Here is a 26,447-nt window from a genome sequence, read left to right on the forward strand (position 1 = left end):
ATCAAAGGCGAGTGGCTTTGGAAGACCGTGGGTGGAATTCGTCATAGCGCTAAGTCTCTCGTCCCTTTGACACAGATTTCTGCTTTTGCAATGAAGTGCTCCTCCCCTCTCCTTTCCCCTGCATGCCCCTTAAATCTGTTTTAGGGGTTCCCCCCAACCCTCTGGAGCAGATTTGGGGAGGGTGCAGTGCGCACGCAGGAGAGGGGCTGGGGAAAGTCCCGTTGCCCAAGTGGAAACCCTCGCACTGGTGGGAGGCTGTGGCTGAATGCCACCCCATATATTCCAGTCCTCCTGTCCCTTCTGTAGTGACTCTGCTCCTTGCCTCAGATAGTTCCCTCAGAGAGGAGGGGAAAACAACACCCAATTCCCTTCTGCTTTTATCCATGCTGTGTTTATTTTATAGTGCTGATTGCTATGAGGGTTTTTTTTAAAAAAATCAAACAAAACTTCCTTATTCCTTGGTAGACATAGAATGATTGTCTTTCAAAATGGAGAAAGAACAAAACATTGGCAGAAGCTTTAGCAGGCACTCACTGAGATGACGATGATAAGATATTACAAGGTTAGGAAAACAATAGAGAGTTGCACTTCTGTACAGCAGCAAACCTTGAAGTTTGCAGCTAAAATCCTCTGTGATTTTATTTTGGGGACCACAGCCCATCTGAAGAAACTGTGCAATTCTCAACCATGTTAATGGGAGAGAATGTGTGTGTGTTTTGGGGGGGGGGGCAGGGAGTGGGGATTACTGAGCAAGATGTAGGAAATGCAATTTTGTGAGGCTTACTTTGCACTCCCAGAGCCAATTGCCAATGTTTTGAGCACTGGCAGCAAAGCTATCCTTTAATAACTTTTGCTTGATGCATTAATTAATTAACCCTTAACCTTCTCTTTCCCTTTTCAACCCTTTTTCTCCTTTCCCCCTTCACCACGTTCCCAACGTATGTAAACGATTTGTTAAAAAAAAAAAATGCACACGCACACGAAATATATATATATATCGCAATATCAATACAAAAGCGGGCAATGCATGTGTGGCCATGCCTCACAAAATAGGTCGAATTATTGAGGGGAGCCCAGCAGACCGCTGTGGGAAGCTGAAAGTGGGGGACCGGATACTGGCCGTTAACGGATGCTCCATCACCAACAAATCACATTCGGACATCGTCAACCTAATTAAAGAAGCGGGAAATATGGTTACTCTGCGCATTATCCCAGGGGATGGTAAAGTATAAATTATCTTAATTTTTCTCTACCCACCCTCTCCACTTCCCATCATAGTTTGTCATTGCTTTTTATGGGCTTTTGAGTTGCTTTGAGCTACACTGACTTAGGAGATTGTGGTCCAAACAATTCTAAAGCCCTAGACATATTCTGAGAGGAACTTGTGCTGTACTGTTATTTATTTATTTTCCTTCTATAGAAATGCTACAATGGGCAGGTGGGGTTTTTTTAGGGGGGGGGAGGAGTAGACTTTGTTCCCACAACATTGTGTCTTGTTGTGTGTGGGAGTTGAGTAGTGTATGGGGATTTTCTAGTTGAATAGAAGGGCACTTTACAGTTCTAATTCCTAGCTGGGACATACTTTTCCCTCACACTCATTGTCCATTTCTTTCTCCCCCATTGGGGAGGGCTTCCCAAACTTGGGTCTGCAGCTACTTTTGGACTACAACTCCCATCATCCCTAGCTGGCAGGAACAGTGGTCGGGGAATGATGGGAACTGTAATCCAAAAACAGCTGGTGACCCAAGTTTGGGAAGCCCTGGTGTAGAGGATCTACAAGACATCTCGGTGCTTTCACAGTGCCAGTGATGTGCGTTTTGGCACTAAGCGATCAGATGCGTTCCAAATAGCCACTCCAAAAGCATGCTCAGTGCCAAATGCCTGTGCATGGTTGGAGATATGAACCACTGAGGATCTTCCTGCCATCTCAGCAAGGCCATTTAAGCATTAGAAATATTTTTGGGTGATTATCAGAAATCGGGGGCATTTGAAACTTGTGGAACATGTTTTAGATGTATCTCCTAAAGAATAGCTCCAACCATTTGGATGTGTTAACTTGTGGTGATAACTCTAAAGCATTTTGCCAACCCATAGAAGCTGGTACGGCATTACATGCCCTGGAAATCTCAACTTTATTTTTAAAAAACCAAAACCCTCCTTAGTCCTCATGGTTGCTTGATAGTTCAACTGAAGGCAAAAAGGTACATAGAGGGAGTACATGGAGCAGGACCCAGCTCAGACATGAGAGAAGAAGCTTATATTTTTGATCCGGTGCAATTTGGTCCTTTGCAGTTTGGTGAACCTTCATTCATGACCACTGTTTCCTTTCCATCTACTTGCCTACTGACTACAATCCATATACTCAAGTCTCACCATTTCTCCTCCTTACTTCTTTTATTCTTTGTTAACTTGACTCTAAGAAGCAGAATAAGTAAATTCTGAAGCAGTGCTTGGATTGTTACAGGGGTGTGACATCTTTGTGCTGGAAGCACAACACTGGATTGACTTTGAGACTAAAATCCATTAGGAATGTGGTTGGAATAAACTCTACTCTTTCTACAACATACTCAGAATCATCTGGAAAAGCACTAGATGTGATTCTTGTGGTCCCTTACTCCACTGAGAAGCCATGAATCACACACACTCTTTCTGGAGAATCACTGATACCCCTTTCCCTTCTGTTTGCAGTCTTAAAATACCATCACTAAATCTAATGTACATCCTGCATGTTTTGAATCTGCTTTTGTCTTAAGGGATGGCTGTGCATGCAACGCGAGGATTGCTGGCTCTCATTCTCTGCCTTTCGCTATGTGTAATCCGGAAGTTTTATGTGTTGGAAAGGAAGGTTAGGAAGCAAAAGGGATAAGCGCATGTTGAAAAGAAGCTTTGTTTCTTCTCTTTAGATCACTCTAAAAGCTTTTCCGTAGTCATGAGAGTGCTTGCTTTTTAGCTTCAGAAGATAGAACCAGATTGAGGATTTGTAGTCTTACGGACAGAGCACAGGACAGAAAGTTGCATTGTCATGAGTTAGTAGGGTAGGATATTTATTCAGCAAGTTACTTCATCATATCTTAAGATACTGTTTCGTTAGATGCGTTCTTATTTTGGAGAGTGCTTACATATTCCAGATTCTCAGAGGCCCATAAAAGTTAACGTATGCCATTTATTTCAGAATAGATGCTACAGAGAAAAGTACCATAATTCGGGTGTCCTTTGATCTCAACGGGATGGTGTTGGTGGGAAGGAGAATTTGTCTGGTCACCTTTCTCCAACTCTGCTTTTAAGTGCTGCAGAGTGATTAAACTGACACACTTCTACTTTTGTTGTAAACTGCGCATGGAATTCTAAGAAAGAAAGAAAGAAAGAAAGAAAGAAAGAAAGAAAGAAAGAGAAAGATTCTGTTATATGACTTCTTTATAAGCTTCAAAATCCATCTATATCCCTAAGAAACATATTTAGACCCATGAATACAATTATCCCTGTCATGGATTCCAAGAAAAGGCAGATAACATGGAGGAACTTGAAAGTAGCGCTGTGCCATATATTCTTAAATGTATGGCATCATATTTGGGGGGTGAAGCAAGGGCCTTTTAGAGTTCTTCCATGTTTTCTCTGAAATGACTTTGTTACTATTAGCTTTGTCTATGTGATGGGAGTCATCAAACAGACATGTCACCCCTGTTTTCAAAAGCCCCCATGAACAATTGCTGAAAGGGCAGTATTATCACAGACTTGAAATATCGGATTGCTTCCGAGATTTGAACTTTATAAGTTTTATAGGTAATAATAATAATAATAATAATAATTTATTATTATTACAATAATAATAATTTATTATTATTATAATAAATGAGTGGTTTCCCCAGCCACTCTGGGCAGCTTCCAACAAAACACTAAAATACAGTAACCTTCTGCCGACTGGGAGGGAGGAGAGCTCCGAGGGGCTTCTCTTTCCCTATTAAACATTAAAAGCTTCCCTAAACAGGGCTGCCTTCAGATATCTTCTAAAAGTTTGGTAGTTATTTTTCTCTTTGACATCTCATGGGAGGGCATTCCACAGGGTGGGTGCCACTACCGGGAAAGGTAGGGTATAAACATTTCAAATAAATTATATCTCCATAAACATTGGATTTATTTACTTTGCTTCATTTATACCCATATACGCAACTCTGTCCTCACGAGTGATTTGCAAACTTATTAAGAAGCCCAAAATACAATCCCAAAATGGTAAAACAATAAAACAAATTATTAGCAATGAAGCAAGGAGGAAAGAACTTAAGAAATTACCTTTTTTTTTTCCTTGCTGGAATAGGCACAAATGTTTACTTGCGCTTTGGTGTAATGGTACAAAATGTAATTTAGAAGCATACATTGTTTATTTGTTACATTTTTACCCTGTTGTTTCTTCCAAAGGGAGTCCACCCTTTATGTCAGAACTGCTGGCACCTGCCCTATTAATATCCTTACAAGCTGTAGAGACCTTGATTAATCAGAGATTTGACAGTTTGTATCTTAGACTTCTGAAGAAATCAGGGGGGAAATTAACCTCTGTATTTCAAATGATTTTATTACGCTATGCCAGAAGTCAATAAGTTGTCTCAAAGATTGAGTGATGTGATTTTTACCATATAGATTCAGTTCTTTAAACAATTCAGCAGACTTAGGGTTGCATCCAACTAAGATCTTAGAGTACATCCCTTTAAATTAAACACCACAATTTGGTTGTGCCTGTTAACTTCAGAGGATCTACTCTGGAGTAGGACTGTTGCTGGATACAACCTTTACTATTTTCTGAGACTATTCAGCAAATGTACCATTTTACTATGCATTAACAAAATAGTCAGAGCTGCCAGTCTGGAGTTTTGCCAGTCAGACCTGCATTGTAGCAAATATACATATTCAATATACTTTCTGTTTTCAAGTCTGAAAACAGTAGAGAAAACAAGGATTTGTTTTCATTTGAGGCAAATATTATCCTTATTCTGAAATATTCATGAAATTTTTTAAGAGACTTGGACTCGCTACATTTTGAAATTGATTGTACATCATGGGGCTGCTAAGATGCTCTCTTAAACTAGTTCATATCCAACTAAGTTAAACTCAGAGTAGACCCACTGGAATTAAAGGGCCAAATTTAATCATGCCCATTATTTCAATAAACCATCTCTGAATAGAACTAAAACTGGAGACAGTCCCTTGTGTGTGCACCCAAACCAGTTCAGTTGTTGAGGGCCTGAATTGCTTGGATTTTGTAGGGCAACAGCCACCAAATGACTTCTACCATGGGTGTGGCCTAACACAAAATGGCTGCTGGCTCCCAAACAACCGGAAAAAGAATTGTTCATCACTAACATATAAAAAATACCTGCAAGTTTACTAAGGGCTGGTTGAGTCAATCATATAATTCACTTGATTTCTTTAGCTGATGACTGGCAGCTAGTGAATATACTCATTAAAAATCAGTGTGCTTGAGGTGCCATAACATTCTGCATTTCTGATTTTCTCATCTATTCCTGCTTGCAGTGGCGTAGCGTGGGTTGTCAGCACCTGGGGCAAGGCAAGTCATTTGCGCCCCCTAACCCCTGGATTTTAGCACTCGAGTGCGAGCGCGCCCCCCCAGATGTTGCGGCCGCCCCCCTGCACCCCCCACGCTACGCCACTGGGGCTGGGGGCGAGCGAAGGAGCCAAGGACCCCCCCTTAAGGCTCAGCAGGAATTTATTAAATTTATTATTTGCGGAGCCCCCGCGGGCCGAGGCAGCCGAAGCCCCCTCCCCTCGGGCGCCTCCCCGCCCCCTCCTCTCCTTGGGCTGTAGGTGGAGCCCGCGCTCCGAGGCGCTCCAGATCTGGGCTTGGCGAGCGCCTCTCCTCCCCCCGGCCTGGTCTGGGGGCTTCCAGCCACGCTCCGTCCTCGCCCGACACCCCCCCCCCGCGGCTGAGACTTGCGCTGAGAGCCGGAGCCAGTGGCGCCCCCTTCCGCCGGGAGACCCTTGCCCGCCCGCCGGCTTCCTTTCGGAGGGTTTTGGGGAGCGCAGGGTGCGGCGAGGCCCCTCGGAGCTCTCCTCCCTCCCAGTCAGCAGAAGCAGCCGCCGCCTGTGGCTGGGCTGAGGGGATGGCGACGGCGGGGTGCGGAGGCTGCCCGTGCCCGGCCAGGCGTTGGTGGCGGCGTCGGCGCTGCTGCAGCGGCTGCTCCTCCTGCGAGCAGTGAGTGGAGCGCAGCCGCGGCGGCGGGGGGCGCGCTAGGGCGCAAGGCTGGCGGTGGCGGCGGGGAGCCCAGCGGAGGAAGGAACTTGTCCCTTCCCTCTGGACTCGCGCCCCCCCCCCAGATGTTGCGCCCGGTGCGGCCGGCACCCCTGGCACCCCCCACGCTACGCCACTGCCTGCATGCCAGTGATGTTGCAGTCATGAAGTGAAGAACGATCCTGGCATTTCAGATCATGTACTCCGTAACAAGCTGCTTGACGTAGTCTGCCAGCCTCTGTAAAAACTGGCGGAACCTCTTCCTCTTTCAAAGGCCCCTCTCTTCTCTCTTTCATGCTACCATTGCAATGAGGTCGTAGTTCTCCTTCCTGGTGTCTTAGTGCTCCTTCCTGTTTCTCAAGTTCTCCTCCTAGCTCAGTGCTCTTATGGGAAAGAAAATCCTTCCCCCAAAGACCAGTGGAAGAACAGGCAGGCATGTCTCTATATGTGTTTTTGTGTGACTGTATGTCTGTATGAGCACTCACATGTGCCAAGACATTGGCCATGCCCTTGAAGGGTTGGCCAACAGCACCCCTGCTTTAGAAATGAAGAACAAAACACATTTTCTCATTCTTTACTATCATTGTTCATGGCATCCCTTGCCTTAATCAGTTTGGCTACAGTCACCTGTGTGATTTTATCAAAGACACCATAATAATACACCAGACAAGATGATGTCAAGGACAAAATCACATAGGTCACCAAAGCCAATTGGATTAAGTGATTGTGGACTGTTGTTTTTTATAGTTTATTTATTTGAATACACACTTCCCTAAAATATACCATAAGGGAGCAAGGACAGGGAGGGCAAAGAAAAAAAGAAGGGCAGTGATGTTGAGAAAAGGCTGCCAAACAATACCGAAACTGTGTGAGTGTTCAGCAAATTATTTTTTCAACAACTTGGCTGTGTGCATGTGAATGCTGCTTTTGAAAGTGAATGTTGAAATTAGGGAGCGTTTGTCTCAACCCTTCATAGAATCAGCTTTTTTTGTTTTTGAAAAACAGCTCTTAAACATTATGAAGTGTAACAAATCCCTTTTACCAGCTGTATCATCAAGTCAACAGAAAGCTGAACATGCTGATATTGCTCAGTGTTTCTGTTTAAATCGGGAGTCAAATGGTGAGAGTGAGTCAAAAAGTGACAAAGAAATGTCTTTGGATATGCCAGAATGACAGCCTCTGCACCCCACTCGTGTGCTTGCAACCATGAGGTCTAAAACGTCTTGTGAGACAAATCGAATAGTAAAGATATCAGGATCACAAAGCATAAAAAGCCCTAAACAACAAGGATAAAAACCTAGACATACAACTAAAATTGATGTTGTATGCAATTATGTGTTCACTGCCATGATGGAAGAAGGGGAAATTCCACTATTATTTTCATACATACACTAGTCCCCTCCCACCTTACTAATATATTAAAGCTTCGCAGGCAATCTGTTAACCAGTGTGGTGTTAAATAAATACTCAGTGGGCAACCACTTATATAATTCACTGTCTGTTACTGGATTACGTGAGCTGGTACAAATCTTTGTTGGGCAGCGTGTTGTTTAAAAATGTATTTGATGACTTTGGGTTACTTTGGCCAAGGGAAAGCTGTGTGTGAATCATTATCACGAAAATAGCCTGCCTTACAAAGGGCATTGCTTTATTTTGCAGAATCCTCCAATGCAACCTTATTGACCAATGCAGAAAAAATTGCTACAATTACAACCACACATACTCCTCAACAAATGCCGCAGGAGACCAGGTCAGCCTAATGTTCATTTCTGAAAGTGTGTTGATCTTCTCTTTCCCCTTTTACTTCCCATGCATCTTCCTAACCATAACACTGATGCTGTTCTCTCTCCCTCTCTACTCCCCACCTCCGCATTCCTTATCAATTTGAACAGGAACAACACAAAACCAAAGCAAGAGTCTCAATTCGATTTCAAACCACCCACAGCCTCACAGGTAAGGTGTCCCTATCCATTTTGTGTCATTTATGCTGTCCCTTGCATGCCTGCAGGAAATCTGTATTGCAGAGGCCCTACTTTAGGACTGGGGAACCAATGGCCTTCTAGAAGTTGTTTGACTCCCACTCCCATCACAGCTAGAGGGTTAGAGAGCAGCAACATCCAAAAGGCCACACTGCTTCCTCATCTGTGCCCTACGCCCTTCCTCCGTCTAGTTTGTCTGAAAAATATAAATCACTAATTAATGTACTCAAGTGCACTAATGGTGCCCCAACCATATTTGTAGTAGAGATGTGTTTGTAGCAGACAAAGCTTACACATGACTGATGAGAAGGGTGGTGAATATTCTGTGATGATACTATTCATGGTGTGTTTGCAAGATTGCTTCAGTTTCACCATGGTGATAAGTTGTGTTCCAGGCCTACATTTAGAAGGTAAAAACTCAGCGTCGTAAAAGATCCCTAGAAGTAGCTCCCCGGTCATCCCTTCCATAGGTGGTTTTGTGCCTGTTTCATTGACTATTATGGTCTCACATATCTGTTATATCTTCTGCTGACAATTGCTATAGAAACTGCTGCAATTCTTCCCTGTTGAGTGCTAGTTTACAATATGGAAATGATAAAGGAGGAAGACATTTTTGTATCTTTCTTAGCTATGTATTCCTCAATATATAAAACAATAATAATTAGAAAACAGGATATATGATGTACCCGCAGTATGCCTAAGGATCACATAGGAGACTTCCTAGCAATTATAAGTACAGTGGTACCTTGATTTACGAACTTAATCCATTCCGGAAGTCCATTCTTAAACCAAGGCGTGCTTTCCCATAGCAGCGGGGGACTCAATTTACAAATGGAACACACTCAACATGTTCTGTTTCTAAGGCAAAGTTCACAAACCAAAACACCCACTTCCGGGTTTGCAGCATTCTTAATCCAAGTTGTTCATAAACTAAGCTGTTCTTAAACCAAGGTACCACTGTAATGACTATGTAGTTAACTTCAATTCTGTATACAGAATGAGATTAAGAAAGAAAGGTCACTGTCGTTTGCTCTTAATTTGGGATCCTAAATTGGGTCTTTAAGAGCAGATAGATTTCTTCTGAAAACAAGCCTGATTTGATGCACTTTTCGTATTAACTTAAAAATAATGATAATTGTAATCTCTTTCAAATTGGTCACAAACTGCTTCTTATTACTTCCCTTCTAGTCGGACCAGGATTTTTACACAGTTGAGCTTGAAAGAGGAGCCAAAGGGTTTGGCTTTAGCCTACGAGGGGGCCGAGAATATAACATGGATCTCTATGTGCTGCGGTTAGCGGAGGACGGTCCTGCTGAGAGATGCGGGAAAATGAGGGTATGTCTGTAAAAAGAAAACATTTTTCATGAGCTCCCCTTTTCACTAGATCTAAGAAAAGTCTGTTGAGAACCAGAATCTCTGCCCCCAGCTCCCTGCTTCTTCTCTTGCTCTGTTTGGGGGAGGCGTGGGCATGGGGAAAGAGGATGGTCTCTAGGTACAGCGATTTTTAGGGTCCTGAGATAAGCTTCCTGTATTGCCCGTTATAGAATGGACAATGCAGGAATGCTGTGTCATACAATTCTCTGCAAAACTATCATATGTTTGAGCAGTACTAGTATGTACAGTGAAAGCAGTGCTTTTGGTTTCTGTCCCCTCAACTTTCTGGGGCAGATTTGGGGAGCGTGCAGGGAGCATGTGGGAGGAAAAGAAGGGAAGAGTTCAGTTGTGCAAGCAGTTGTATTCAGTTGTGCTAAGGAAATAAACAATTATCTGACCTTTAGAAGACGGCCCTGTATAGGGAAGTCTTTAATGTTTGATGTTTTACTGTGTTGGATGTTTTGATTTGTTGGAAGCTGCCCAGAGTGGCTGGGGCAACACAGTCAGATGGGTGACATAGAAATAAATCATCATCATCATCATCATCATTATAAATAATTGTGCTAACAGAACAAGGGCATTGGACATTGCCCAAATTCATGTTCTTCCAGCATTTTTCTTTAATCATGGATTATTTTGTTATGGCAGATCGGTGATGAAATCCTGGAGATCAATGGAGAAACCACAAAAAACATGAAGCACGCCCGAGCCATAGAACTAATTAAAAATGGTGGCCGCAAAGTTCGCCTGTTTCTCAAACGTGGAGATGGCTCTGTACCAGAATATGGTGGGTCAAACTATGAAAACATTCCTTTTCTTCCTCCCGGCATCACACCATGAATGATATGTCTCAAGATCTGAAGCGGGGATTCTTTTCTGTCCCCCACCCCTCTCTCTTTCTCTTTTTTTTCCACCAGTGTCTTACCAACCTTGGCAACAAGTGGCTTAATTGCCTTACTTGTGCTGAATTTTCTCTACACATTTTCATCCTTTGCTTGCTACTATGGACTTTTGTGGGGGCACAGTGTGCAGGCAAGATCATCTTCAAAGCAGTATTTTTTTGGTGATCAGAGAGGGCAAAAAAAAAACCCCAGAGAGACAAAAAAAAAACAAAACCCTACTATCCTGTCCGACCAAACAAGGAATGTTTATTGAACTGTGCCAAACTCTTTCTCAGCGGATGAATTGTTTCTCTCGTCTTCTGATCAATGCAGAAATGGGAATCCTGTATTATACTTCTGAAGCTGTAGCCTTTGTTTGGCTTTTGTCCTTGGCTGTTGTCTGTAACCGTAGGCATGAATTCCAAGATGGTGTCTGGGCTTTTACTGTCCCCTTATATTTATGTAAATATTTATAAATTTATTTTTTAAAAGTATGCAATACAATATATATATATATATATAAATATAAATATACACACACACTTGGACCCCTCTCCTGACACCTTCTTTAATGTTTGTTCGTTCACAACTGTGTAAGCTATGCTATGAACAAATTCAATTTGCCATTCTCAGTGTTTTGTCATGTCCGGTGAGATCACATAAAATTTTCTTGCCAAGGGTTTAAAAACAAATAAATAAGGTCAATGTTAAATGACCCTCTTTTCCCACCACTGTATTTGAGTTCCCTAGGTAGAGGTTTTGGGTGGCTTAATATTGTATATAATGTTACGCTGTCTTATTTATTTGAGATAATTATTTGAAGGTATGCCCTGGATTGTGGGGTTTTCCCCAGCTATATAACAGGTTTCCAACCAGTTATGAGTTATAAGCACATAAATGAACAGAGATGTCCTTTATGCTTCCCCATATTTGGGATAATAATATATCAATAAATTATATTCCTTCTATCCCAGTGTGGGAAATTACAATGGTCCCAACCAGTCTCCCTTTATTGTCCTTTTTTTTCTCCACAAACTGAATGGAGGGGTTGATTGGTTAGCACAAGGCCACATGTGGATGGGAGCGTTCCACATTTAAAGGGTCACAAGCTGGGCTTTTTAGAGTAAATTTGCACCAAGTTGAACTGATCTTATGAATGGTTGAGTGTGTGTCCAGGTGTCAATCCAGCTTGTCCTGAAAAGTTGAACTTGAGGTGTGAGGAGTTACAATCTAGGCCACCCCTCGTCAGCCTTGTGCCGTCCCAGACATAGACTAGAACTTCCTTCATCCCTGATGGTTGGCCTGGAGGACACATGGAGGGCACCAGGAAGGCTGGTCTAGGCCCGTAGATCTAGGCCCAAACTGTTTATAAGGCCAGGTCTAGAAACACAATCACCTCAAAAAGTCAAGCTAACATGTTGACGTTAACATGGTTTAAAAAACAACAACTTGTGAGATTCTTCCCTAAAGGCAACACATAAATGAGTTCTTTCCACTGTTCTGTCAGAGGCAGCCAGGCGCTGCTTTGGCGTGAAGTAGCAATGCCGCAAGTGCTGGGATGGGATTTTTTTCCTTACACACAGAGAGAGAATGCCAGAGGAAGCTGTAAGGCTGCTTGCGGACACACTGGAGTGCTTTTCCCCAAGCTGGGCTGGTGTTGATATCTCCACTAAACACCCCACACTCCAGTTGCTAATTATTTGTTTAAAAAAGGAACAGTGCGAATGTATCAAACATAGGCTCATCGTCTATTTTTATTTATGACACACTCAAGACTGTGCACTCAATTGCCCGCAAAATTACACTGGGCCCGAATAGCCTGGCCGATTCCACTCTATAAATTTAAGTCCATTTGTAGTACTTAATGAATCGAAGCTCTTTTGTGTTTGCAATTCTCTTGTACAAACCACTCTGTTAGCCATCTTTCAGCAGGACTAAAGTTGTGTAATGTTCTTTCTTACTCTGTCTTTTCCTATGCTCTTTTGGCTGTAAAATCATATGTTAAGCATCGTAAATATATCCTGGGTTGTTGTTTTTTCCTTGGGGGCAAAAAATATTGCTTCACATCTTCAAGAAAGTCTGTTGCACCGAGGATGAAAAATCCTAACACCAGGGCATGGGGTGGGGCAGCTTCTTTTATTTTCTTTGTCTTTTGGCTGCACGTAACAAATGTTAATCACGTAACCAATTCCATTTCTGAGCAAGGGGCTTTGCTGCTGCTGCTGCTGCTGCTATGTGCTTGTAACATTTGGGGGGCTTAAGGCATCTACAGTTCGCTGCAGTCACTAACAAGTTGCTTCGAAAAAATAATATGTTAGGTTCCGATATTTTTCTGACTTGATTGGAACGTGCTTCTCTAACGAGGCTGTATATTTTTGTAATGAGTTTTGTACTTATTTTTAACGTTGTGATCTTTCGTGGGCTTCTTTTTGTCGTTGAATGTTAACTGGTTTTCCTCTAACATTCTGTCTCACTTTCCAATTATGTCTCTTTCTCCTCCGTCTTTCTCTTTCCTTTCCTCTTTTCCTCTCTCTCTCTCCCTCTCTCTCTCTCTCTCTCTCTCTCTCTCAGAATGGATGCTTTAGTTGTCTGGGTTACCTAATCACCTTTTTAAAATGTTTAATTATAATATGTCGCTTTAACAACTGCTATCTCTGCAGCCTTATATCTGGGTGATCCGGACTTGGAAAAAAAATAAACTTTTCTTTATTCTAAGATAAAAACAAATGAAGATTTTTTTTTTCTTTCCTCTTTATTATAGGGTATCTAAACATTCTACTTTTCTCTTTCTCTTTCTCCTACTTTTCTTGGTGCCGGGCTCTTCCTTCCTCAGCGATGATACCTCCTAATATCGCTGCATGTATGAGAAATGACAAGCTCGGGGAGTCTTGCTTCTACCTTATGGGCCATAATCAAACTACGGTTTGTAGCTAAAATCAATACTAGGTGTTTCTGTGCTGTGGCCTAATTCTCTCACATTGCTTTCCGCTTTGCTATACTTCTGTATATACGGCAATTCATTCTGAGCAACCTGCAGTTCCTTGAATTACTGTAAGTACACTCAGCAACACGGTCTCCTACTGTGGACCACAAGATACCAAAATAAGTTGGCATCAATAGAAGAGAAGAACGTGGTCCTCCATATTTTTATTTTTTTGAAAGCCAGCTGATAAGATGAAACTTGAACATGGTTTCCACCTAGATATCATCAAAATAATGGCCTGCACAAAACCAAAACTAAGCTGGTTGATCAAGAAAAGAGCTCACATCTCAGAAGATTATTTAATATTCAGGAGGAGAGAAAGAAGAGTCTTGGACTCTAAAGCATTTGGTCATTTTAGTTTTCCTAAAACACCTGTTGGGCACATGTTGGGTATCTTGATATAAAATTGTCTTATAGAAGACATATGTGTATATATAAATAACACACACCCCTCAAAGCAACCTAACTGCAATAGTTTGACATTTTTATAATACACAATTCACAACCATCCATTGCAAATGATGTGTCAAATTTTAAAATTCACTCTAGCACCAATTCTTTGCTTTTCATATTGCCATTACAATGTCATTGAGCTTACATCATGTACGTTTGTTGCAAAGGAGATTTTAATATTCCTACGAGCTCCATTCTGCACATCTAAACAGCTTTCCATTGCTTTAATAAGATGAGATCCTGTCCTTCTCCATTCCCCATCCTCCTTGCTGCCTCTCATTGTGTGTGTTTAAGTTGAGTCATTGTGGCAAAACCAAAATTGTTCCCACCACACTTCCATGATATATTGAAACAAACTGGAGTTAAGCTGTATGCCTACTGTTTCCAAGAATAGGAACGCAAGGGTCATAGTATAAACGCTATGCCATTGAAATCTGTATCTCCAAGGCACATCACTCAACAAGATGTTTGTACACTTAAAAGAAAACTATATGAATAAAACACTAAGCTTTCCAAGAAGAGCATTTTCTCCCTGCCTCCCATTTTTTCCTAAAAATATATATAAACACACTCCTTTTCTTTAACAGACATTTAACACAGGGAGGTGGCAATGAAAGGAAAAGGATATGGAGATATTAATTGGATATAAGATTATTAATTCTAAAGGAATTAGGGTAGGGAAGGGCCATAACACAGTTGTGAGGCGCATCCTTGGCATGTAAAACCTTGCAGAACACCCAGCATCTCCAAGCAGAGCAGGAAATACAGTGGTACCTCTGGTTACAAACTTAATTCGTTCCGGAGGTACGTTCTTAACCTGAAACCGGCCTTAACCTGAGGTACCACTTTAGCTAATGGGGCCTCCTGCTGCCGCCGCACGCTTTCTGTTCTCATCCTGAGGCAAAGTTCTTAACCCAAGGTACTACTTCTGGGGTAGCAGAGTCTGTAACCCGAGGTACCACTGTATAGGGCAAACAAAGACTTCTGTCTAAAACCCTGGGGAACAGCTGTCAGTCATTGTAGGTAATACTGAGCTAGATGGATCAATGGTCCGACTTGGCATAATATGTAAACATATTCTCATTTGAACCTGGGAAAGTTTAAAATTTTCCCACTCCTGATGTAGAGGAGACCAGAATCTGGCCTAAGATGGCCCCAGCCAGGACAAATGGCAGTGCTTATCTCCAGCCCTCAGCCTTTGCGGTTTCTCTGAAATTAACGAACGCTTCAGTTAGTCTCCTACTGACTGCTTAACAGTTGTTTGTTTTTGTCACTAATGAAGCCTGAGGAATGAATGACTGGTGTCAGACTCTTAAGACGAAGGTGCCGATACCAAACATGTTTGTTGTCTTTTTTTCAGACCCCAGCAGTGACAGGAACAGTCCAGCCACAGGTTCACAAAATGTATCGGAAGTGAAAAACATGCCATCTGACAGACGACAACACACATCATTGGAGCCCAGTTATCCACCAGATCTTCACAAATCATCACAACATGGAGACAAGCGGATATATGTTAAGGACCCAAAAGGCAGCAGAGAGTTTGGCAGACAATCTAATGAGCACCACACATGGAATGGAACTTCTAAAAACAGCAATAGCATAGGAGGCAGGAAAAAAGACAGGTCCCCGGAAGGCAGGAGAGACCGGCAACTGGAGAGGATGGTGGTGATCAATGGACAAAAACGGAAATCTCCCGAGAAGAGGAGGGAAGGGACCAGGAGTGCTGACAACACTTTGGAGAGAAGGGAAAGACATGAGAAGAGGAGAGACTTTTCTCCAGAGAGACGGAGGGAGAGGTCACCAGCCCGCAGGAGGGATGGCTCACCAAGCAGAAGGAGGCGGTCGCTCGAAAGGCTTATGGATCAACGAAGGTCACCTGACAGGAAAAGGGAGAGCTCCCCCCCTGAAAGGAGGGCAAAGTCAACTGACAGGAGAAGGGAGAGGACCCCAGAACGGAGGAGAGAGAGGTCTCCTGACAAAAGGAATAGAGATGATAGAGTGGGTTTCAGGGAGAAGGAAGAGCGCGCTCTAAAATACGACACTAATAAAAATAACAGGCACCCCCCTGAGCAAAGGCGGCGACCCTATAAGGAATGCAGTACTGACCTCAGTATCTAGTGGGTTTTGCAAGATCAAGATACAACTGCGGCCTTTCCAGCATTCAGAGTTCCCAAGAGCGCGAAGGTAGCAAGCGGGAATCCATTTTAGTTCCCCACATCCAATGCCTCCAAAAGCAACAGTGTAATGAAATCTAAATCATGAGAGTTTGTGCAAGTCTTGTGCCTGGTTTATGACAACATTAAAGTATTTTCCAATGTATTCATTTAAAAAAAAAAAAATGTCACCAAATGTTAGTCTTGAAGGATTATGAAAGTTGTGTTCTTCCATAATCAGTAACCATAACGAGCATAAAACCTTTCATTGATAACTTTTTGTTTCATTGTTGTCCCTTTCCTAGTTATTTGGAGGGCGAGCCAACAACGGTTCAGGGTTTTATGACCAACCACACTGATTTGCTCTCATTGCAATTCACTGCAGTGACGTTATGTAGGATTTCCTAAAAGATGGGTTGGAGGAAGAGTGTTCTCATAAGAGTAGGTTTATAATTAATAACCGAGAACTACTGTGGTAGAAGGGTGTTCCCCCCCTTTACATATAAAGAACGTATTGCTAAAATTAAGAACTATTTGAAGAGACTACTATTAGGATGAAGGATATTTATACAAATCCACACAGCACAAGATGTTAAAAGGAATTTATAGTGTGTTCCATGAACAATATGTACTTTTGGGTCTCCTTTAAAAGGAAGCAAGGTGGCCAAGGACTGGGAGCCATTGTGTCACACATGGGATCAACCATCTCCCCCCCCCATCTGGACACTGAATATTTCACAAAGGCAGCACCACTGTGAGTCTTCTTCGACTGGGCGGATGAAACTGGAGTCTGGACGATATCATTTGTCTACTCTGAAGGGAAATTTATATTAGTTTTGGTTCCTGAGTCAAGATGCATTTTGAGGAACAAACGCTCCTTTCACAGACTGGGTTTTAATGCCTTCAGTTCAGGCTATATGTTTTTATTACTATTATTGCCAAATGGAGCTGCCTCTCTAGGATTCTGTTTTTTGTTTTGTTTCGTTTTTCCGATTTGCTGGTCCACACTTACTTGAGACAAAAGAAGTGCATTTGCAAAGGAAATGTGATGTGTCGAGGACTGTTAAAAGAAGCAGTGGCTGGAAAGTTTGGCTTTGGGGTTTCAACACCAAGTATATGCTGTACTTCTGGACTGTAAAGAATGGGGAGAAACCAATACAAGGTTCTATTTTTTTTTAATGGCAAGTTTGTGTGGTAAGTCTGCTGTAGTACTGATATGAGATATTAATGGATTACTGCCTAGCTGAGCCAAAATGTTTGCCATTACCATTGGACCACTAAAGGTTTAAAGACTGCTGCTTTTTTTTTTTTTACAGTGCATTGATGTGTACATGTATACTGTTTCACCATCTTTTACACACACACACACACACGAGTAAGGATTACAAGTCTATCACTGTTGTTGCCATGGTACTGTAAAGAAAAAGGAAAAAAAGAGATGGCCAATCATTGTGTGTACAGAGTTTAAATTGTAATTAATAGAGCCTGTTGAAAACAAAACAAAAAAACTGTTGCCTTTTTTCTTATATAAAAGAGACTTTATGACAAAATTTAGCTGTGGGGAATGTGCTAAGTGTTTATATTTCTGGAAAAAAAAATGGAACAAATTGATTCATGAGGATATATTTTAATGTAAACTGAATCAGGTATGTAAAGCTGTTTTAAACAGGAGACTGTATAAGTAACTGAAGCTTTTGTTGGTTTGAATATCATATCTTTCCTCATGTTTGGGGGGGAGGGGGCTGCCTGTTTGACCCTTAGGCACTTGTGTGCGGTCTGTGTTCTTCAGTCCTCATTTCCTGCAGTGTGCTATATCATAATGCTCTCTCTTCTGTGTTGATGAAAAGCAGTATGTGGGCCAATCTTTTTTATAAAACACTATGCATATATAAATACTACATTGTTCATAGCTTTATTTGACTTAATTGGGTTTATACATGACATTAGTTATAAGTAGATGTGGACTTTACCCAGTATAAAATTCTTTCCTTGGGATAAAACACAATGTATATGATGTAGCTACTAAGAAGGAAAGAGTCTGTGAATGCTATTTTTATTATCAAATAAAGATTTCCATACAAAGTAACCATACGGCTGTAGTGGTAAGATGAAGAAAGTCTGCGGTACGACTCGGCCAGGTTTGCCCTGCTCTCCTTATATAGTACTTGACAAAAGAAGGATGCAAGACTCCCTTAGGAGGTACAAAGAGGTTTGTATGTGGGTGTCTTGGCTGAACCAGTGGAAGACCAGCAGTGTGTGCAGTTGTGTTCCCAAATCACAATAGCTTTAATAGCCAGTGGAGAAGAGTAAGGGCCATAGGTCAACAGTAGAGTTTCCGGGGTCATTCCTGGCTCCAGGGCTGTCTGAAAACTTGCAGAACTGCTGCCAGAAGTAAATTCTGAGCTAAATAAACCAATGACCTCGCTCAGTGAAAGGCGACTTTCTTGGTTTCCTATTGTATGCATTTTCCTTTCTTGGGTTTGCGTTTCAGTGACTTTCTGACTAGGGTCCTTTATCAGCAGGGCAACATCTCAATTGATCTCGTATCCATCCAGTATATGATGGAGTTATATTGCTGGAGCGAAGAGGCCTAAGCAGTGCAACCTGCCTGGGGAAGGACCACATCTAAGTCCCTTTGGAGAAAAAGCATGGCATGAATGGAATAATGGATTCGACCACACATTTAAATATATTGGGTTGGCTACAAAGCAGTAATTGTGTGACAGTTTTCTTATTCTATGAGCTAAACTGATAAAAAGGTCAAAGACTCATTCAAATGCTGATGGATATTAAGAGTGGGTCCAAATGATTATTCCTTTTCTTTCACATGGAGGAAGGAAGATAAATGAAGCCCTGATGGACACATGCACCCTGTAAGACTTGAGTCTAGTCATCCTCTTCTCCCATAGAGGTAGCTTCTTCTTTCTCAATGCAGCTCTAATTTTATAACATTGAAAATTTAAAAGTGGTTTTCATCCAATATGTCAGAGCTGCTGTTAGTGGGGGTTAATAAAATAAAATAAAGTTGAAATACTAGGTATGTAAAGGTAATTCTCGCTGTGTGTGAGTGCATTTAAAACATTACAGACTGATAGCATTGCTTGATGCTATTTTTTCAGTCCACACAACTGGGGTCACAATTTGCTAGGAATATATTCTGAACAGCCTTGATGAAATATGTTATGCATGCTATAGGCCTGGGAAAGATGTTCTTTTCTACATCTTTCACTTTACCTCAGAAGAATGTCGTGCAGGCCTCAGTCAGGGACTTTACTCACACCCAAACTTTTAAAGTGAACTCGTCTCTTAAGATCCTATAAACTTATATTTGTTGCCCAACATTAAGATGCTGAAATCATGACATTTCCAATAAAGAATGACTCTTCACAACATGTGAGACTAATTCAAAGAAGGAGGGCCTAGCCTAAATAGAAAAGCACTTGGGATAAGGCATTCCACAATTTGGTGATGCCAAACACTGGAATCTTTTTGTCACCAGAAGCACCTTAGCTGGCGGGAGGACACACAGAAAGACATATCCAACTAAACACACAGGGTAAAGGTAAAGGAAACCCTGACCATTGGGTCCAGTTGTGGCCGACTCTGGGGTTGCGGTGCTCATCTCGCTTTATTGGCCGAGGGAGTCGGCGTACAGCTTCCGGGTCATGTGGCCAGCATGACTAAGCCACTTCTGGCAAACCAGAGCAGCGCACGGAAACACCGTTTACCTTCCTGCTAGAGCGGTACCTATTTATCTACTTGCATTTTGACGTGCTTTCGAACTGCTAGGTTGGCAGGAGCAGGGACCGAGCAACAGGAGCTCACCCCGTCACAGGGATTCGAACCGCCGATCTTCTGATCGGCAAATCCTAGGCTCTGTGGTTTAAACCACAGCGCCACCCGCGTCCCCATAAACACACAGGGTGGATAGAGCCAAAAACCAAGGAGATGGTCCTTAAAATATTCAGGCCTTACATTAGAGACAGGGGACCCATGCCCTCCAGGTGTTGATCTTTGAGGGCCATCATCCCTGAGATTTTGCCATGCTGCTTGGGGCCAATGGGAGATTGGAGTCCCGTGACATCTGGAGGGCTATAAGTTCCTCATTCCCATCTTAACAGTCTGGGACTGCCACGATGGTATGGTGAAGGACCAGAGCTAAGTGCTTTGCATGAAGAAGGCCCCAGGTTCAACCCATGGCATAATAGTAATAATAATAATAATAATAATAATAATAATAATAATTTATTTATTTATACCCCAGCCATTCTGGGTGGCTTTCAACAAAAATATTAAAATACAGCAATGCATCAAACATTAAAAGTTTCCCTAAACAGGGCTGCCTTCAGATGTCTTCTAAAAGTCTGGTAGTTGTTCTCTTTGACATCTGGTGGGAGGGCATTCCACAGGGCGGGCGCCACTACCGAGAAGGTCCTGTGCCTAGTTCCCTGTAACTTCTCACAGTGAGGGAACCGCCAGAAGGCCCTCGGCCGTGGATCTCAGTGTCCGGGCAGAACGGTGGGGGTGGAGACGCTCTTTCAGGTATACTGGACCGAGGCTGTTTAGGGCTTTAAAAGTCAGCAGCAACAATTTGAATTGTGCTCGGAAACCCATCTTCAGTTAGAAAAATCAAGTGGACCTCTGCCTCTGGAGAGCTGCTACCAGTCAAAGTAAACAATACTGGACTAGATGGGCAAAGTGTCTGGCCTGGCATAAGCAAATTCCTAGGTTCCCAACCAGCATCTTTAATTGTGGTTGGAAAAGAGCTCAAAAGCTGGCTGAGGAAGGGAGTGACCTCCAGAACAAAAAATTTGCCAGTTCCACTCGAAGCTTCATTTCCTTGATTAGTGCTTCATTAGAAATGGGTAAGTTCTGAATGAAGGGTTTTGCATGACTCAAAGCATGCATAAATGGAAACATAAAAGAGTGTGGATCATTATTCTGGGGTAGAGTGGTACCTCAGGTTAAGTACTTAATTCGTTCAGGAGGTCCGTACTTAACCTGAAACTGTTCTTAACCTGAAGCACCACTTTAGCTAATGGGGCCTCCCGCTGCTGCCGCGCCACCGTAGCACGATTTCTGTTCTCATCCTGAAGCAAAGTTCTTAACCTGAAGCACTATTTCTAGGTTAGCGGAGTCTGTAACCTGAAGCGTATGTAACCTGAAACGTATGTAACGTGAGGTACCACTGTACAGTTCCTAAACTTCAGGGCAGCCAAACGTTTGGTGGTGCTCTACCTGTTGCACCGACAGAAGCCCAGAAGGCTCTTGCTGTACCCAAGTCAGTTGAATCGAATATTCTAATGCAGAATTATATATCAAGGTACAGTGGTGCCCCGCAAGACGAATGCCTCGCAAGACGAAAAACCCGCTAGACGAAAGGGTTTTCCGTTTTTTGAGGCGCTTCGCAAGACGAATTTCCCTATGGGCTTGCTTCGCAAGACGAAAACGTCTTGCGAGTTTTCCCCCTTTCCCCCCTTTTTCTAAGCCGCTAATAGCCGCTAAGCCGCTAATAGCGCTAAGCCGCTAATAGGGATGCTTTGCAAGACGAAAAAACCGCTAGACGAAGAGACTCGCGGAACGGTTTATTTTCGTCTTGCGAGGCACCACTGTATTTGGTTTACCAATGAGTAGAGCCTTGACCACCCTCACTAGCACACTTTTTTCAATAAGCTCTATAATGGCTTTTGGTAGATTTGTATTTGGAGTGGGATGTGTACTCATTTCCTAACCCAGGCCAACAGTGACGGCACCAAAGGGGTGTCACAAGACAGAACCCCCAAAAGCAGCAGAAGCAAAAGTCTGATTTTTTTGAACTCCATGGCATAAATCTTAAATGCAAAAACATTTCAAGCTACCATCTTAATTCAGGGAACAATATTTTTTTTAAAAAATACATGAAAACGATCAATAACTTCAGTTAAAAATTCTTCTCATAAAACATAATGAAATGTATAATGATCAAATTCAACAAAGAAACAACAACATATTAAGAACAAATATATCAAGGATCAATGTTTCCCTCAAAGAAGAAAAGTTATTTCAGGAGCTGGACAATTAGGATAGCAGATGGGCTGCAAACCTATATAGAATCCGTCTGCATAAAGCAACTTGAAATCAAATATAAGCAAACATTTATCCCTTCCTAGATTCAAAACAAATGCTGAACTTTATACACCATATAACATAATAATGCCAAAAAATGAAATAGTATTTCCCACTAGAAAAAGCCCAACATCTTTGCTGCTTTATTTAGAAGACTTATCTTCCTAAATCAGTGGTTCCCAATTGGTGGTCCACAGACCCCACAGGGTCTGCATAACTTACCCAGGGTGGTCTGTGGCCCCATTTGCATAGCAAAAACTACCACAGAGATCTCAAAAGTCTTGAAAGTAGGGGGTCAATTCCTTGGCTTTTGAAAAACTGGGGGTCCACAGTACTTAGCTAACTGGGAACCACTGTCCTAAATGAAGCCCTGTGTATATAGTGTACACAGTATATTTGGCCAATTATTTAAGGGCTGTCCTTCCACCTCTACTTATGTTGGATCAAAGGCTGTTATATTGATCTTCAATCTTCTCTAGGTCTCTCAAAATCAATGTTTTCAAAAAATCTGAATTGATAGATATATCATACCAGAAGGAAGAAAAGTTTAGTCATCTGCAAATGGTCTATAAGCCACAGGGGAGGCAGCATAGTGCTCCCTAAATGGCATGTTCCCAATAAAATTAAATAATTAAATTTAATTTTCAATGCATAATGTCTAAATAGAAGGCTTAAATATGTACCTTTATTTAAAATATACTGTGTCTGAGGAATGAGCAACAATTAGGTTGATTAGAAATCAGTCTCTCTCTTTCTCTCTTTGTTCCTGTTGCAAAAATTCAAAGCTTCATGAAGTTGCTCCTGTCCTTTGCTAGAAAAGATCCCTTTGTGGGTTCTTACTGAAAAGAAAAGAAAGGGAGATAAATTGGAAGCAGATGCTCTGTTGTTGTCATCTGAGAAAGCACAGTCTGAATCCTCTGTAGGTCATCAGAATCCACAAAGGAAAGATAAAATGTGTGTACTGACCGGATTCTTCTTTAAAGAAATTCTGATAAACACTATTATCCTCCTAGTCACTTTTGTGTCTCTGCTTCACATTTTTCCGTTCTTGGAGGTGAGAAAAACCCTAGTTCAATTGACTCCAGTGCACCATAAAAGAAAGATTAAATGTGGTTTAAGATCTTCAATATCCGTCTCTACTCTCTGGGTCCTACCAAGTTGAACACACCCACCAGTCATACATTGCGGCAATCTAGAGACTTGAAATAAAAACAAAAAGTAACACCAAGAGTGTAAGGCAAGGGGTGGGGGAACCTTTGGTGCACCAGATGTTTCTGAACTACAACTTCCACCAACCCTAACAACCATGGCCAATGGCCAGGGATGTAAGCTTCCCTACACCTGCTGTACAGGAATATCTTTACTGCAGCCCCATGTGTTTTGTGTCAATAGGCAAACTAAGTCATTGTGGGAAACTGAATCAATTTCCGTGGGGGACCTGCTTATTATTATTATTTTTTTTACGAACTGCTTAGTCATTTCAGCTTCCAGGTACTTGATGATCAGCCTGGCTGTGCAAAAAGGAAAAAGAACAGCCAAATCTGCCACAACAGGTGACAGCAATTGCAACAATACCCAGCGTGGAACTGCATTCCTATTATTGTTTCATTCCTTCCCAAAAAAGCATTAGAGAATAAGAAGTTCACTGCTGGATCAGACCAGAGGAACCGAGGGAACTGCCTTATGACAAGTCAGACCATTGGTACACCTAGCTAAGGATGATCTGCAACAGTGAACGGGCTGTGTCTTTTCGGATTTTCAGAATAGGTCTTTCCCCACCCTACTTGGAGATCCTGGAGCCTATCTGAATCTGAAGTGTGATATGGCCCTCCCCACATTTGCATTCATCTACTCCAGTATTTTGCTTCCCACATAGATGTCCTACTAGTTCAAGAATGACTAGTAATTAGGATTCCGTGGCACTGCCTGCACATGGAAGCTCTGTTCTGCTTTTGTGTAGCTATTGGCAGTTCTGTTCTTTGTGAGTTTGCCTAATCCCCCTTTAAAGCTATCAGAGTTCGCCACCATCACATTTTGTGCACAGCCTCTTCACTATGTCAAGCAAACTGTCTAGTGTTTTCCTGTCCCAGGGACTTGATCCCCAATAAGCTTGATATTTGCCGCACCTCCTCTGCCAGCGCTGCAACTGCTGGTGTGATAAATTGCTGGTAATCCAACCTAGATTCCCGTCCTCCTCCAGTACCTGCTCCTTCCGCCAGCCACCTGCTCAGTTTGCTGCCAGCAGCATTGATGGTGGCCGAATCTGCTGTGACGCCAATAGCGTTGTCCTGGGGTGTTTTGGCAATCTTTGCAGGAGCATTTCCTGAGTGCTTGGAGAGCACTGGAGCAGTTCTGAGTGCCTTTTTCACCACCACTGACAAGAGACGCCAAGTTGCCCTCAAGATTAAGGGGGCCTGGTCACATTCCATGCAAGCAACATTGCCTGTCGTCGTGTTGTCTAGGAGGTCGAGCGCTCTGGAGGAGCCGGCCACTGAAGCTGCGCCACACTTGGTTTCACACTCGGCCTGTGTGGTGTAGTGGTTAAGAGCAGTGGACTCGTAATCTGGTGAACCGGGTTCGCTTCCCTGCTCCTCAACATGCAGCTGCTGGGTGTGTTGAATGGTTTCTTTAAATGTAAAGGTTCATCATTGTTCCACCCGATGTGTATGTCTTTAAGGGGCCGGAGCAAGGGCCAGAGCAAAATAACGAGACCCAGCTTTACAGCTGTGAAACATAGCAGGTGCTGCTGAGTTGTATTGATTAAGCTGTGTCAGCAATTGGGTGTAGTATATAAGGAGCAGCACCTAGCTCTCCCATTTCCCTGGGGGATGGGTTGGTGGTTGGGTCTGGTTTGTTGTTGATGTATTTAGTGTATAAGGACTTTTTGTTTTTGTTATTAAAACCTTGTTTAAGTTATTTTTTAGTCCCTTTTTAATGCATGGTCTCCCCAGCAAGCTCTCTGCAGCGCTACCATACTGCAAATAACCAACATCTTTACCTTGGGCTAGTCACACTTCTTGGAAGTCTTTCAGCCCCACTCGCCTCACAGAGTGTTTGTTGTGCAGGAGGAAGGAAAAGGAGAATGTTAGCCGCTTTGAGACTCCTTTGGGTAGTGATAAAGCGGGATATCAAATCCAAACTCTTTTTCTTCCTCCACCTCCTCAACGTAGAGGGGGCCTGGCCACCTTCCAACAAATATTGAGGAGGCTGAAAACACCTTGGCCCCCTAGAGTTGGCATGTCTGACCACTGACAAACTGACCCAGGTGAATGCAGTTGGACAGAAGTCTGTGTAACTCATTGAAGAGGATCTGAAGAGCTTAGGTAAAGGTAAAGGGACCCCTGACCGTTAGGTCCAGTTGCGGACGAGTCTAGGGTTGTGGCGCTTATCTCACTTTACTGACCGAGGGAACCGGCGTACAGCTTCCAGGTCATGTGGCCAGCATGACTAAGCCACTTCTGACGAACCAGAGCAGTGCACAGAAACGCCATTTACCTTCCCGCTGGAGCGGTACCTATTTATCTACTTGCACTTTGATGTTGTCAGGGTTTCTGGGAGAAGTGAGGAGATGGCAGAGGAGACGGAAAGCGAGTGGGAGGAGGGAGAGAGAGACGAGGAAGAAGATGACGGAATTCGAAGGGAATCTATGAGCCTAAGCAGTGAGTCAGAGGATTCCCAAAAGGGAGCTAGCATGATCAGGCGAAAAGCAGGAGAAGAGAGAAGCTGTGAAAAGTCAGGGAAGGAGGGGAGAAAGCCCAGTGAAGCACAGACGCTGTCAGAGGGGTCTCAGCCGGAACGGAGTAAAGGGGGTGGAGTTGTCAGCCTCTCGGAGGGAGGAGGAACAGGAGAAAACAGAGAGAGGGGGTTGGAGCAAGGTGTTCAGCCGGAAAGGGTAGAGAGTGGAACAGGGGGCAGTATAGAGGACGAAGGAAAGGTCAAAAGCAACGTACGCGCGCCAAGTTCAAACATAGAGGCGCGCGGAAGTGGGGAAAGCTCAGAGGAGGAGCCCGGCCCCAAAGCCAGAAGGAGGGGGCAGGAGGCGGCAGAGGATTCAGCCTCAGGCGAATCCCGGAAAGAGAGAACCCAGGGGGGCAGAAAGACCCTGCGGAAAAGAAAGGAGAGGAAGAGGTGGTCTAGAGCCAGGCTATTAAGTTGGTGTGGAGGAGGGGAGGAGTCAGAGGGGGACTTCGGCGGTCTAACGTGACAGACGTACAGCCACAATGCTGAACTGTGAAAGAAGCAATTATCTTCAATAAACTTTTCCTGTAAGTAAACTAC

General features: G+C 43.0%; 1 protein-coding gene across 13 annotated transcripts in view; it reads left to right on the plus strand.

The window, feature by feature from the left end:
* The window catches only part of MAGI1 (membrane associated guanylate kinase, WW and PDZ domain containing 1), a 503,738-nt gene extending 485,588 nt beyond the window's left edge, over positions 1-18,150 (plus strand). For 9 of the 13 annotated variants that reach the window (XM_081852292.1, XM_081852293.1, XM_081852287.1 and 6 more), the window contains 6 exons: positions 1,018-1,221; positions 7,898-7,988; positions 8,131-8,191; positions 9,406-9,552; positions 10,240-10,378; positions 15,269-18,150. In XM_081852292.1, the coding sequence (XP_081708418.1) occupies positions 1,018-1,221; positions 7,898-7,988; positions 8,131-8,191; positions 9,406-9,552; positions 10,240-10,378; positions 15,269-16,029 (1,403 nt within the window). In that variant the 3' untranslated portion in view covers positions 16,030-18,150. Of the gene's footprint in view, positions 1-1,017; positions 1,222-7,897; positions 7,989-8,130; positions 8,192-9,405; positions 9,553-10,239; positions 10,379-13,305; positions 13,395-15,268 lie in introns of all 13 variants that reach the window. The other 4 variants (XM_081852290.1, XM_081852291.1, XM_081852295.1 and 1 more) reach the window with 3 other exon arrangements.
* Positions 18,151-26,447: the final 8,297 nt, after the last annotated feature.

This window comes from Podarcis erhardii (genome assembly GCF_964252035.2).
Source record: "Podarcis erhardii genome assembly, chromosome: 2".
Lineage (NCBI taxonomy): Eukaryota > Metazoa > Chordata > Lepidosauria > Squamata > Lacertidae > Podarcis > Podarcis erhardii.